The sequence below is a fragment of the Pseudopodoces humilis genome, chromosome 2 (genome assembly GCF_049639895.1).
Source record: "Pseudopodoces humilis isolate 2021_Gansu_Grassland_sample_001 chromosome 2, ASM4963989v1, whole genome shotgun sequence".
NCBI lineage: Eukaryota > Metazoa > Chordata > Aves > Passeriformes > Paridae > Pseudopodoces > Pseudopodoces humilis.
This window is the reverse complement of record NC_142201.1, coordinates 87,318,423-87,331,521: the sequence shown is the minus strand read 5'-3', so window position 1 is coordinate 87,331,521 and position 13,099 is coordinate 87,318,423. Positions and strand designations below refer to the sequence as shown.

Sequence of the window (13,099 nt, the reverse complement as noted above, 5' to 3'; positions counted from 1 at the left end):
TGGGGAAGCAGGCCAGGAGGACACATGCCACAAATGCCACAACTGCCTGTTGCTGGTGCCATCAGGTGAGAAGAATTTGGGCTGTGAAGGGAGCTGACCTAACCACACCTTCTCCATCTGCAGAGATCCCTCCTCACTGCCACGTTAGCGGGGAGGACGTGGGAAAGGCCTCAGCGATCATCCTTAATGCTGGTTTGTTTCCTTCCCCGTTATGCGGTGCCAGGGGCAGAGGCCGGGCGGCGCCGCTCGCCTGATCCCTGCGGCCCGGAGCCCCGGGGGCGGATCGGACCGCGGGGAACCTCCGTCCTCCCGCCGGATCGCTGCCGGGGCCGCTCCGCGGGCCGCCTGCCCCATGGCAGCTCCCGCAGTAGCCGCGGGCATGGCTGCGGCGGCACCGGCACCGCACCGGCATCGGCACCGGCACCGGCACCGCGCCGGGCCGGGCCGGCTCAGCCGCGCGGGAGCGCGCCGAGCGCGCCCCGGGGGAGGCGCGGCGCGGCCGCTGGGGGGCTGCCGGTAACTGAGTCGGGTCCGCAAGTGTAGTTACCGGGAAACCGCGCCCGCCCCGCCTCCATCCATCCTTCCTTCCATCCATCTATCTATCTATCTGTCTATCCATCCGTCCATCCATACCTACATCCGTCATCAGCCCCTCGATGCTACTGCTTCTTCTTACGGAGACGCACCCGCCGCTCACCCACCTTCCCCCCTCCCCACTTGCTTTACTCTTACGGGGACGCGCCCGCTGCCCACCCGCCTCCCCCCTCCGCTCCCGGCCTGCGGCACCGCCCGCCGCTCACCTGTGCCCGCCCCGCCCCGCTCCCCCGGCGGGCGGGAGGGGCTCCGCGCCGCCCCCCGCTCCGAGCGCATCCCGCGCTGTCCCGTCCTGCCCGCCCCCCCGCCCCCCGGGGCCCCTCGCCTCCGCCCCGCCGCCGGCCCGTCCCGCGCTCCCCGCGGGCAGAGGGGCGGCCCGGCCCGCCCGGCGCTGCCTCCCCTCCCCGGGCGGGGGAGGGCGCCAGCCAATCGGCGCTGCGCTGCCGGCCGAGCTGTTTACCCAATCTCAGCCCGCCCCCCGTCGGGGAGCCGGCAGCGGGGGGCGGGCGGGCAGCGGGGGCTCGGCGGCGGCTCCGGCGGGGCCGCGGCAGCGCACGGGGAGGCGCGCGGGGCGCGGGACAAAGCGCGGAGGCGCGGCGGGGGCAGATGACAGCCTGGCCCGCGGGCTCCCCGCCTCGCCCCGGCGGGGGCACCCCGCGCTCCTACCTGACCATGACCCCGCGCCGCTTCCCGCTGGGCCACCCCGGCGTTTCCCGCTGAAGGGACCGGCTCCTTTCCGACCTCCGCCGCCGCCTGCCTTCTCCGCCTACTCGCTGCTGAGGCTGCCGCCTCTCCCCGGAGCCCCGCCGGAGTGATGGGCTGCATCGGATCCCGCACCGTGGGTAAGGCGTTGGCGGGGACGGCGCCAGAGGATGCTCGGGCAGCCGCGGCCCCCGCCCGGGTAGCGGCACGGCAGCCCCCGGCAGGGTGGGCGGCGGGTCGCCCCTCGCAGCCCCCTCCCGGCTGCCCGTGCAGCGCCATTAGCTGCGTGCGACCCTTCCCCACCTCGCTCTCCCGTGGCGTGGCGGGGCTCCGTGGCGGAGCCGCTGGCCTAGGTGCTGGCAGCGGGGCGGCGGGACGTGCCCGGGGCCGGGGGTCGTCCGCCCGTGTCACCCGTGACGAAAGGTCGCCGAACATGTGGGTCAGTGCGGCGCCTCCGGAGAAGGGGGTGGGTGCGGGGCGTGCCGTGCCGTGCCTCCCGAAGCGGGATCAGGCGGCCGGCGCTGCCTCCTTTGCTCGGTAAGGGTTTATTGTTATCCGAGGGTACATAACGCTGCATGATCTGCACGTCTTCTTGTCTCCCCCTTACCCCTGCGTAGACTTCAATGGAGGAGAGCAAACAAAACTGAATCCCTTCCCTCTCGCAGAGCTATTGCGAGGGGACACGGGGAGGGATCGCATCCTTCCACTGGGCCACGCCATGCACATTTTTAACTAAAAGATCCCAAGCCTTCAGGCTATGTAACCCAGCTCTCCTCTCCTACACACATGCAGATACCGAGAGGTCTCTTGATCTTTAAGCACAGGTATCTACAGGTAAACACAGCATCCTGGGCACACTTTCTTCCCTTCAGGAATTTTCTTTTTCTGTGCAAACCACAGGTACAGCTCTATCAGTTACAGGGGGATATAAAATTCAATATGCCAAAAGAATCTCTGAGAGCAAAACAGACTTCATTTGGCAGTACATCTCTCTCCTGAGCCGGTCCACTCTGTCTCTCCCGAGAGTACGCATCTGTGGGAAAAGGAGATCTCTGAGGACATCAGAACTGCACCACTGCTCCAGATGGAGGGACTGTGTCACCCCAGAGTAAATCCGAGGGACTATGTCAAAGCCTGGTGCTGTGACACTTCTTGTCTCAGTGGGAAAGCCCTTTGTGAGCACTTGCAGGGAACCATCTACTCCTGCAGCAGCAAACTTTAAACTACAGAATCCAGTTTCTACTTTGGGAATTAATTCCTGTATCTAGCCTATGTCTCTTAGCGGTCTCAAATGTCCTTATGACCTAGAGAAATCTCTTACGTGTCCACATGGCAAAGATCATTGCAATATTTCCCTTGAGATTCTTCAAGCTCACCTGGATCACTGTCTCTGTAGCATTCAGGACATGTATTGCCTCCATCTCCTGCCTTGCCCTTACCCTGCACACACCCACACTGCCGAGGACATTATTGTCCTGTTAGCCGGGTAATTATTGATACACCTTTTATTGATGTGTGTCTGAACTGGCAGCGTTAATTCTTGGTCTCTCTTCCCACAACGCTGTTGAAATAAAGAGCAAACATGCATTTAGTAACATCCACTCTCCACTCCAAAATGTGGTTAAGCTGTAGTACAAACTACAGGTGTTTGTTCCTATGCATGGCAGCGTTTTTATGATCTGTGACTTGGAATCTGTGTTCCAAAGAAACTGCTGGTATAACTGAGCTGTTGCAAGTGTCATTCTCATAAGAGATTATATGTATGTTTATATATTTATTTATAAATGTCATACAGTTGTGTGGGCATAGATGAAATCAGCAAATAGCATCTATGCTGTGTCGATGGGATAATGACAGCTGAAAATTCACTTTGCAAATTGCAGTCCTTCAGTACAGACCTTAATGGTACAGATGTTTGAATTCTCATATGATAGAGATTTTTGGTTGGTGTGATACACGTTCCTTCTTGATGGTGATAGCTCAGTGAACTTTAGGGACCTATTTATACAGTTTACTGAGGAGTTTTTCTTGCCCTGGTGTTATGAAGGCGTGGGCTAAGGGGGGATTGCACAAGTAAGATTCTGGTCTCTGTGGGAGTCAGATATGAATGTAGTAATACTGCCTGATGCCTACTCCGTGTGAAACTTTCACATTGCTTTGCTTTAGAAGGGGCTTATTCTCTTGTCAGTCCTAGAGGCTGGATTTAGTGAAGGCGGGATCCTTGGGTTTTATTTGGACTACTCCACCTAAGGAATTTTGTTCAGAACAATTCTTACTTGGCAACCTAGATTTTTGGCTCCAGCCTTCCTGGAGTTATCGAAAGGATTCTTCAGACGTATTTTGGGAAATCAGTGCTTTGAAGTACTAGGTCTGAGCAGTAGGATGTGGTTGGAAACTAACATCCTAGCGTGAGCAGAGCTTTGTGTTCTCTCTTCCAAGTGTATCTGGTTAGATTTTTGCAGAATTAGTTCAGTATACAGGCTCTGTATTGCCTTGCCATGACCAGGTAGGTCCTAGATAAAGGAATGCTATGCTTGTATTGGTTTTACCTTGGAATTTGTGTGGAGCAGATTTTGAACTCAGAATTCAAGAGGTTTTAATTAGTGATAGAAAGCTCATAATCAGTCACATTTAGTTTATTCACCACACAAGGGCCAGTGCAGGATTGTGCCCTGAGCTTGCTCCAGGCCTTTTTCCATTCCAATTTTAAGCAAGCCACATGATTTCTTCATCTCCCGCAGGGATGTTTTACTATGATCTAGTTAGATGTCATAGTTTGCACATGTTTAGTGATGTGCAACTTTACATTTTCTTTCCTAAATATGAGTTTTCTGGTCATTTCTCCCTGGGGAAAAGTAATTGAGAGAATCATAACAGAGCAGCTCCATATGTGATAATTGGAAGTAGAGTCATAGACAATCTTTAAATTTTATAGAGGACAACAGAATGGCAATGATCACATTATTATTTCCTAAGGTATGAAAAAAGCTGAAAAGTGATCTTAAAAGGCTAACCTGATATCCAATCACCTTCAAGTCACTTCTCAATGTCATACATATGCTTTGTGTAACATGGCATGACAGCAGTTACTCAGTGAGAACTGCAGGTGGCTTCTTCCTCTGGTAATGGCTACAAGTCATGTCTGTGTGTTGGTGATAACCCATCATGGTTCCTAGAGAGCTGCCTAGAAACTCTCATCACAGCTGAGTCTCAGTTTCAGGGAATGTACAGAAGAATTTCCACTGAGGTTGCTGGACAGTAAAGGCTGTAAAATCCAGCTAGGAACTTGTAGACACTTGAATGCCAACCAACTAAATGCCAAAGATCAGCTTGATTGTTGTCAGTAACTGAGTTAGCCAAGTTTAGGGTTTCAGGTCTGCATAGGTGTCTGAATGCAAGTGTACCTTTGACTACAGCTTAGACATCTCCTCACACTAGCTGTTCTGATTAGTGTGGCAAGGTTTCTCTTAATTCCTTGAATGGATTTAAATTAATAGAAAGCTCAAGCCTGTTATGCTCAAGATTGCTGTCCCTTTTTTCCCAGTGATTTCTCTGATTTCTCTCATGTCTTTGCACAGAAGCCTGCAGCAAACATGTTTTGTGAATGTGATGTAAAATGGTGGGAGAATATTCCAAGACATTACAAACTAATAGTACTTTTGGGGTGTGAGAGAAGAGAAACTAGAGTTTCTCACACTAAGTGTCAGGAAAAACTTTGTAACTGTGAGAACTGTCAAGCGCTGTAAGGGGATTCCCAGGGAGGTTGTTCCATTCTTTGAGGTTTTCAAGACCAGACTGGATAAAGCCCTGAGTAATCTGATCTAACCTTATGGCTGACTCTGCTTTGAACTGGAGTTTGCACCTCGGGAGGTACCTTCCAATCCAATTATCCTGGGATCCTATGCTTAGGATCTAAACCCTGGAGTGGTTGCCTCTCTGAGTCAGGTTGGACCCACTGCTTTAGTCTTGCTCTGCCAGAGGACCCCAAGTCTTCTACATGTCATTAATACACTCCTACATGTTGTCCCCATCACCACTTTCCTTTAGCTACTGAGAGTGCCATGTGTCACAGAATTCCTCACCATGATAACCCCAGCTGCCAGCTGAAGTCCTCTCCGTGTGTTTTTGGTCTGGCAGTTTTGCAAGAACCAGCCCAAGTGACAGCTAGGCTCGTGAACCGAGCATCAGTCACTGACCCTGCAGACTCTTAGATGTTCAGGCTCTGTCTCAGATGTGACCTGCCAAAGCCAGGTGCCTGGCTTGCTGGGCTCCCCTTCACGAGGAATGGTCAGTGTCCTGCCAGAGGCAGGAGTACGTACATCATATGTTGCTTTCCCACTGGATGGTCTATGCCAAGTGTAAATGAGTGGCTCAGAGCACCCACAGCAGGAGAGATGGAGCAAAAGACCACCCACTCCTAATCCAGCCACTTTAGATTCAGCAGAGTGGGAGCAGGGGTAGGAGGCTGACAGCAGAGGGGTAAAGCAGCTGGAGCAAGCAGTGCACATCCCCTGCATTTTTCTCCTTACTCATCCCCCCCACTGATCTGTAGGTGTGTGAGGTGAGATCTGTGGTCTACACACTTGGAGCGTGAAAAAGTGAGACATCCACTCTGCATACATACCTCACACATATCAAGTATGTATCGAGGTGTCCGGTTCCTTCCTCCTTCGCCTTCAACATCTCAGTGAGTCGGTGAAAAGGAATAGAGGGAGGGAGAAGCCTCAGAAAGGAGATGGTAATGCAGAAGGAAACTGAGTCATGAAAGTAGGGATATTTTCATTTAGTTGCATGCACACAGGTGGAAGGGGAAGGAGCACAGAGCTCTGTGTAGAAACTGTAGGTGATGTGAGTAAAAGAGTGGGAATTCATGAAAAGGGGCATCTGGGTTCCTCTTGTTCCTCTCTTACTTGGGATACAGACAAACAAACAGAGGGACAAAGGGAGGCCTTCCAGATCAGATTGCTTAGGGGTTGGTCTCACTTCATTACTTGTATTTCTTCTCAGTCTGGCTTTTCCTCTTTCGAGCAATTCTCAATCTGATCACTTTTAGAAACTCAAGTAAAGAGCTCAGGGATGAGAGCTTGTTTCTGCCAGTAAGATTCTGAGCAGAGACCATCTCCCAGACCTAGCAGCCAGTTGTCCTGAAGGGACAAACACCTGTACACCTGTACAAATGGGTGATCTCTGAGACCTCCCTCTCTCATCAGGGTTTCTGAAATACAGGTGAGTGGTTTCAAAGTTGTGATGGGTAGAGGCTAGCAAAGAAGAATGATTGCATAAGCCTGGCTTTATAAGGAAACAGTCCTAAAAAAAGTGTGCAAGGTATGTATGTGTCAGAAACCGTCATTGAGAACAGAAAACAGTCTTTGGCATGTTGCTGATTGGCCTAAGACTTTAGTGTGTGTACAGTACAGGAGATGTGATTTGAGGAACAGAACTGAGGAAGAGCATACCAACTTTGTGAACTCTTATGGACAGTAATATTGAAGGAATTATGAAAGAAATTACAAAGGAGATGATGAAAAAATGGAAGTAATTAATTCTTTGGCATGATACAGCTGGGAGTGTTAATTCTATAGACTGCTGTGTATTGAAGCAGAAGTGAACTAATCAATAAATGCTTTAGGCCTGCTTTCTTGGGGGAAGGTAGAAAAAATAGTTTGCAGCTTATTTAATAGGGTTATGCACTCCAGCATCAAACAACTGTAATTTTAGACTGATACTTAAAACAACCAATTGAAGGTAATTCACAATCATGAGTTTTTAAGCATCTGGATAAAAAGTCAAAGCTTTGTTTTATAAGGTCTTGAAATAGTGAAGAAGGTCTCAAGTGAAAAGCTGGGGCGTTAGCACAACTTTAAAGGTTTTGTGAGATGACATATGTATTTAATTTTATCAATTCGTTAAGATTTCCAATAAAATATTAGAAGGTCAATATATCAGTGAGAATGGGCTTATACAAAACAGAGCCTGTCAAGCTAATTTAATTTCATTACTTTATGAGACTCCTTGCAGCCAAGTACTTCTCTGATAGAAGTACCTTTACCTACAATCGTGGTAACAGAGGTAAAATATGAGATTGGTAAAAGGTATAACCTCTAATCAGCTAGCAATCAGCTTAGCACCACAAGATTCTTAGTTAATATATGAGTACAGTACATTTTAAATGCATCTAAATTCAATAGATAGCAAAACAGTAACAAGGAAAGAATCACTGTTGAAAAACTGTCGCTATAATTTTGCCAAGTACCGTTTGATTTTAACATACTGCTCAAAATCCTGAGGGAGATCTAAAATACTGATAAACTTGGTAGGATCTGGAGCGACTGGAAGAACTGCTAAAAATGAAAGTAACAAATGAAAGGGATAAATCACTGATACAGAACAGTTTGATTAATTTTAAGTACTGACTGACTGTGTGTGTGTGTGTGTTTCATTCTAACCAAATATGAGTTCATATATCTAATGGCAGACTGTGGATAGTATTTACGGGACCAGAACTCTATGTTAGAAAGCAGTCACACTAAATAAACTTATAGATACTGGAACTGGTAATCAGTAAATCAACAGCTAACTACTGAGATGCTGCAGCCAAGGAAGCTGATGTGGTTCTTTGATCTTGAATATTGAACAGGAGGAGAGAAAAGCATATTTTCCTCTGCATTTGGCACATGTGAAAAAACTTATTTTTCATCTGCTTTGTCTAATTCTATTATTATCCTTTTGAAAAATACTGAAAAACTGAAGTTTGACAAGAAAATAAACACAGAACCGTGAATAAAAACTTACAGAAGTGAATTGATTACAGTCTTTAAGTGTTTGACTGAAGAAAAAAAACACCTCAAAGTCATCTGACTCTTCAACCTAGTAGAAAACTGTTAAGATGTGATAGGAGGATGGCAGATACATTCAGATTGGAAATGAGGCAAAAATCAAAAAGTAAAAATACTGAACTATAGGGATAATTTACTGAGAGTTGTACTGAGCCCTCTTTCACACGAACACAATAAAATCAAGATTTTGAAAAATGCTCTAGTTCAAGCACGGCAACAGAAATTAATAAGGGAAGACATTTAGCCTCTATTATTTTAAGGAGGTTAGATTAGATGATCAGGATGTTTCTCTGTGAGTTTAAGTGTGACACGTTCTCGAGTCCAGGAGTATACCAGACTTTTAAATGAAACATATTTTTTATATCCCAGAATGAATGTGGTTGTATTTGCAGATGCTGATCAGACATGGCTCATGGGGAAATTTTCAGTTCCAAATTTCTAATGTGTGCTGGAGAAAACAGTTTGGTGACCCAAATGGTGAGCAAATGGATTGACATTCCACATGGGGAAAGGAGTTTCAGGGTTTGTACTACTGGCCATTTATGTTTGCTGGCCAGGATGGTGACAGAAAGCTGTGGCAGCCAGAGGAAGATCAAAGAGGCTGTGAAGGCAGGAAGCTCGGCAGGCTGCAGATTAAATGTTTACTTCAGCAGCTATTCAAAGAGCCTGTAAAAGGCAAATAACTTGCCTTTTGCAATGGCTAGGAGGACTTAATGCATGGTGTTACTACTAAAGAGGCTTCAGCTGACTCAGATTAAGACCAGAGCAGAACATCACAACCCTCTGCCCCCAGCCTCAAAAGCCCAACAGTTTTTTATCTGTTCATTGTGGAAAAAGTTGTGGAATTTTATCCTGTGGAACTTTTCCATGTTGGAGATGCGTCACATCAGTTTCAAATCAAAGCCTCAGTGAGGCTGTAGAGCAGGTAGACAAAAGAGTGGTCAGATGAGATTCATTGAAGACTTCTGGAGAAGTTTGAGGCTGAAAGAGCTGAACTGCGGATTGTTATCTGTAATGCCTTCCAGTTGCTTTGGTACAAGAAGATTGGAAGGTAGATGGTGTGATACCAGTTTTTTAAATGATTTTGAGATGTGGAAAACTAAAAGCTAGTAAACAAGATATGCCTAGGTAGCAAGCTGATAAACTTTCCTCTGAAAAACAGAATTGGTGCATGCATGGACACATAGGATGTACTGAGAAAGAGTTAACCCTACTGTTAGTAGATATCACAGTTTATAAGTTTGAGAAGAGGTCAACAAACAATATTAACAGAGGAGGTCCAGTGGCAATAGTCCACTTGGATTTGCAAAACACATTTGTCAAGGTCACTCACCCCAGGCTGTTAAAAGACATGAATCTGCTGTTGAATCAGAGAAGTTCCTTAAGTAGCTGGGTAAAGACAGGAAACAAGGATTAGCATGAAATGTCAGCTTTTCACAGGGATATTTTTTCAAGATTTGTGCATATCCATAAACGATATGAAAAAGTGGGAGGGATACATAATGAGGTAACAAAGTACGACAATAAAGTAATCATTTGGGGCAGCAGGCAGAAAACTGCATGGAGTGATTTGAAAAAGGATTTCACAATATCGAATTATTAGGTCATTTGGTTTCACAATATCGAATGACATAAATTATGGGTGAAATTTGATGTGGATAAATGTAAGAGGATGCACACAGGCAAAGCAATTCTAGAGTTACATTTGCAATGATGGAGGTTCTGAGTTTACTATTACCATGCAGGAAAGAGATCTTGTGGTTATAATGTGCGGCTTAATGCTTAGTACCACTAAAAAATGCCAATCAAATGTTAGCAATTAGGAGATTAGGAGAAAAAAATGAGAAACAGCATTATACTATGCATCTATCCATATGGTTCCATCATTTTGATATTTTATAATGCGTTGACCCTAATGGTCTATTCCCATTTCAAGAAGGCTGTAATCAAACTAGAAAAGATTCAGAAAAGGGCAGGAAAGACAATCAAAGGTATCGTGTGGATAATATGAAAGGAGCCATTTAAATAAGGATTTCTTAAGTAGGGAAATGAGATGGTTAAGGATATGACAGATATCTATAAAATCATTAATTTTCTCTGGGATGGGAACAGCATGGAGAAAATAGTGAGGGAAAACTATTTCAGTATTAATTTTAAAACAGAGTCTAAACATCAAATGAAACTAGCAAGTGGCAAGTTTAAAGCAAATAAAAGTCAGCACTTCCTCATGTAACAGAGAATTCAATTGTGGAAGTACTTGACATAGGATGCTACGGGTACTAAAAGGCTTTTTTTTATCTTAGAAGTGAACAGATGAATCCTTTAAAGATGACTAAATACAGAGGCAATGTCTGTCTTGGGACCTGCTTGAGGTGTAAATTGTGACAGGTTAGGACAAATATTCTGGGGAAATATCGCTGCTGTTTCCCCTTTTTGAATTGTTTCCTGCCTTTCTTACCCATCCACTCCCACTTTAAGGACAAGCTTATAGCCATCCCAAACAAATATTAAATACCTCCTTTCCCAGCAGTTCTCAAAAGAAGAAGAGAATGAAGAAAAGAAACCAGAGAGGAAAAAAAAGTCCAGTCACTGAGGAGTCAGGGGTGGGAAGAAGAAAACAATAAGAAAAAAGAGCAAACTAACAGGCTAAAATCTGGAAAAAGGGGAACAGTGAGCAGAGAGCACCTCTGTATTTACGAGATATCCAGGAACTGGTAGGTGCTGTCTAGTGATGCTCTGCCCAGAGCACAGGAATAGAAATAGCACTGTTAGTTGGTGGGGTCTTGAGATTTCCTTCTCCTGGAGCTGGGCATATCCAGCTTGGTGAGGAACAGGATAGTTGATAAAGAGGACCCAGAATTTTGTGGAAACGGTGCAAGTAAAGATGTGAGGAGTGCAGCCAGAATAAAAATTGTGAGTTCTGGAGGAGACAGAGGATTGGTGTGTGTGGTGTGCCAGTCTCCCTCTGACTTCAGAAAACACATGGCTTGGGGAGTCCTCTGAAGAAACTTGTACCTTTTGCTTGATGAAGGATTTTTCCAGCTGATACTCCAAGTAGTCCATTGAATTAGCTGGAAGTAGAAACTGGCAGTGGGGTTCTCCATTCTCTTCTGACAAAGAGTGGTCCTACAACCATGTGTCAGGGGTCTAAAGGGTTGTTAACCCCGTGTTTGGGTTTAAGGGAGAGGTTGAACAAATGATACCTATATAGATGGCAGAGAGTGGTGACTGTTCCCTTGATGTGGCGTAGCCCTTGGAGATCAGAGGGGCCTCTTGAGCAGTAAGTACCCCCTGTGTGAGTGTGGATGCCCTCAGGGACAGCAGGGAAAATCATGGGGTGGGTTAGGGGTTGGTGTGATGGTGTTTGTGATGGTGAGATGTGGCCTCACCTGAGCAGGTTCAGGGCTGGGCATTCAGTGCCTGCAGCTCTGCCTGGTGAGCTCAGCCCCTGCAGTCCCAGTGCCAGCAGCTCTTTGTCATTTTCCCCAGTGGCTTAGGGAGCTGTGGAGCTCTGACTGGTGAGGACACCTGAAGCCCTGGTGGTGGCTTTCTAGGACTGGGAATTTTCTCTTACTAGGTGTCTGCTGGAAATACAATACAGCAGAGAGAAAACAGACTAGGAGTTTCCTGGAGTGTGTGTAAAAATTTCCAGACATAGCTGGTGAATGTGCCAGCTAGGGAAGGCACCTGCTGGACCTGTTGTTTGTGAACAGAGAAGGACTGGTGGGTGATGTGGTGTTTGGAGGCTGTCTTGGGCATAGCCATCACAAAATGAGAGAGCTTTCGGTTCTCAGAGCAGTAAGGAGCGGGGTCAGCAGAACTGCCACCTTGGACTTACAGAGGTCAGACTTCAACTTGTTTAGGAGACTGTTTCACTGAGTCCCTTAAAAGGCAGTCCTGAAGGGCAGAGGAGCCCAGGAAGGCTGGACATTCTTCAAGAGGATATCCTAAAGGTGCAGAAGCAGGCTGTCCCTGTGTGCTGAAAGATGAGCTGGTGGGGAAAAAGACCAGCCTGGCTGGACAGAGAGCTTAGTGTGAAACTCAGGAAATAAAGAGTGTTTTACCTTTGGAAGAAGGGGCAGGTCGTTCAGGAAGACTAAAAGGATGTTGTGAGGTAGTGCAGAGAGAAAATTAGAAAGGCCAAAGACCAACCAGAATTTAGTCTGACCACTGCCATAAAAGACAATAAAAATGTTTCTCTAAATGCATAAGCAGCCAAAGGAGGGCTAAGGAGAATTTTCATTCTTTATTGGATGTGGAGGAAAACACAGGGACAAAAGATGAGGAAAGGGCTGAGGTATACACTTTGTTTTTTGGGGGAGAGTGGTGACAAGGAGTCAGCAGCCTCAGTGCTTCCTGTCTGGCTCCGACCACTGCTGCTGCCCCAGAACCAGATGCTACTTTGTGAGGACTGTGACCAAGTGTGTGATGGCTTTGGTGGAGAAAGGTGTAGCCACCTGGTTGTAAACTCTGGGGCTGCCAGGGTGATACCCCACAGGCAGGTAAGGAGGTGAGGCAGGGCAGGTGCGTGGAGGTGGAAACCCACAGGCTGCCACTGCCCCCGTGTGCTGGTGTTTGGAGCAGGCTCTTGTTTTGTCCATTGCACAGAGAGGGACCAGGAGCGTCCCTGAGGTGAGAAAGGTTCATTGTGTTCTGCTGGTTGAGGAGAACTGGGGTGGTTCTTCTTCACCACTGTTAAGGATGAAACTACAGCATGAAGATGGCATGTCTAATAGTATTCCTGTGCTCCAGGACAGTGCCCACGTGACATGCTGGCTACAGAGGGATTAAAATTTAAACACCTATGGAGAGCAATGTATGAAAATGCCTGCTGCATATTACTTCTGTAACGCTGGCCACAGGCCAGCCAGAGAGGGCTGCTACCTTACTTCATATTGACGTTTCCATACTTACTGTGCTGAGTGAGGCCCCTGGGGACACATTCTCTGCACTTCAGAGAAGCAGTG

At 47.2% G+C, this 13,099-nt stretch overlaps 1 protein-coding gene across 1 annotated transcript in view; it reads left to right on the top strand.

Annotated features, from left to right (window-relative positions):
* The first annotated feature begins 1,192 nt into the window (after positions 1 to 1,192).
* FAM131B (family with sequence similarity 131 member B) overlaps positions 1,193 to 13,099 on the top strand; it is a 32,191-nt gene continuing 20,284 nt past the window's right edge. Inside the window, exon 1 of the mRNA XM_005523810.3 lies at positions 1,193 to 1,436. Coding sequence (XP_005523867.2) covers positions 1,409 to 1,436 — 28 coding nt within the window. The 5' untranslated portion in view covers positions 1,193 to 1,408. The remainder of the gene's footprint in view (positions 1,437 to 13,099) is intronic.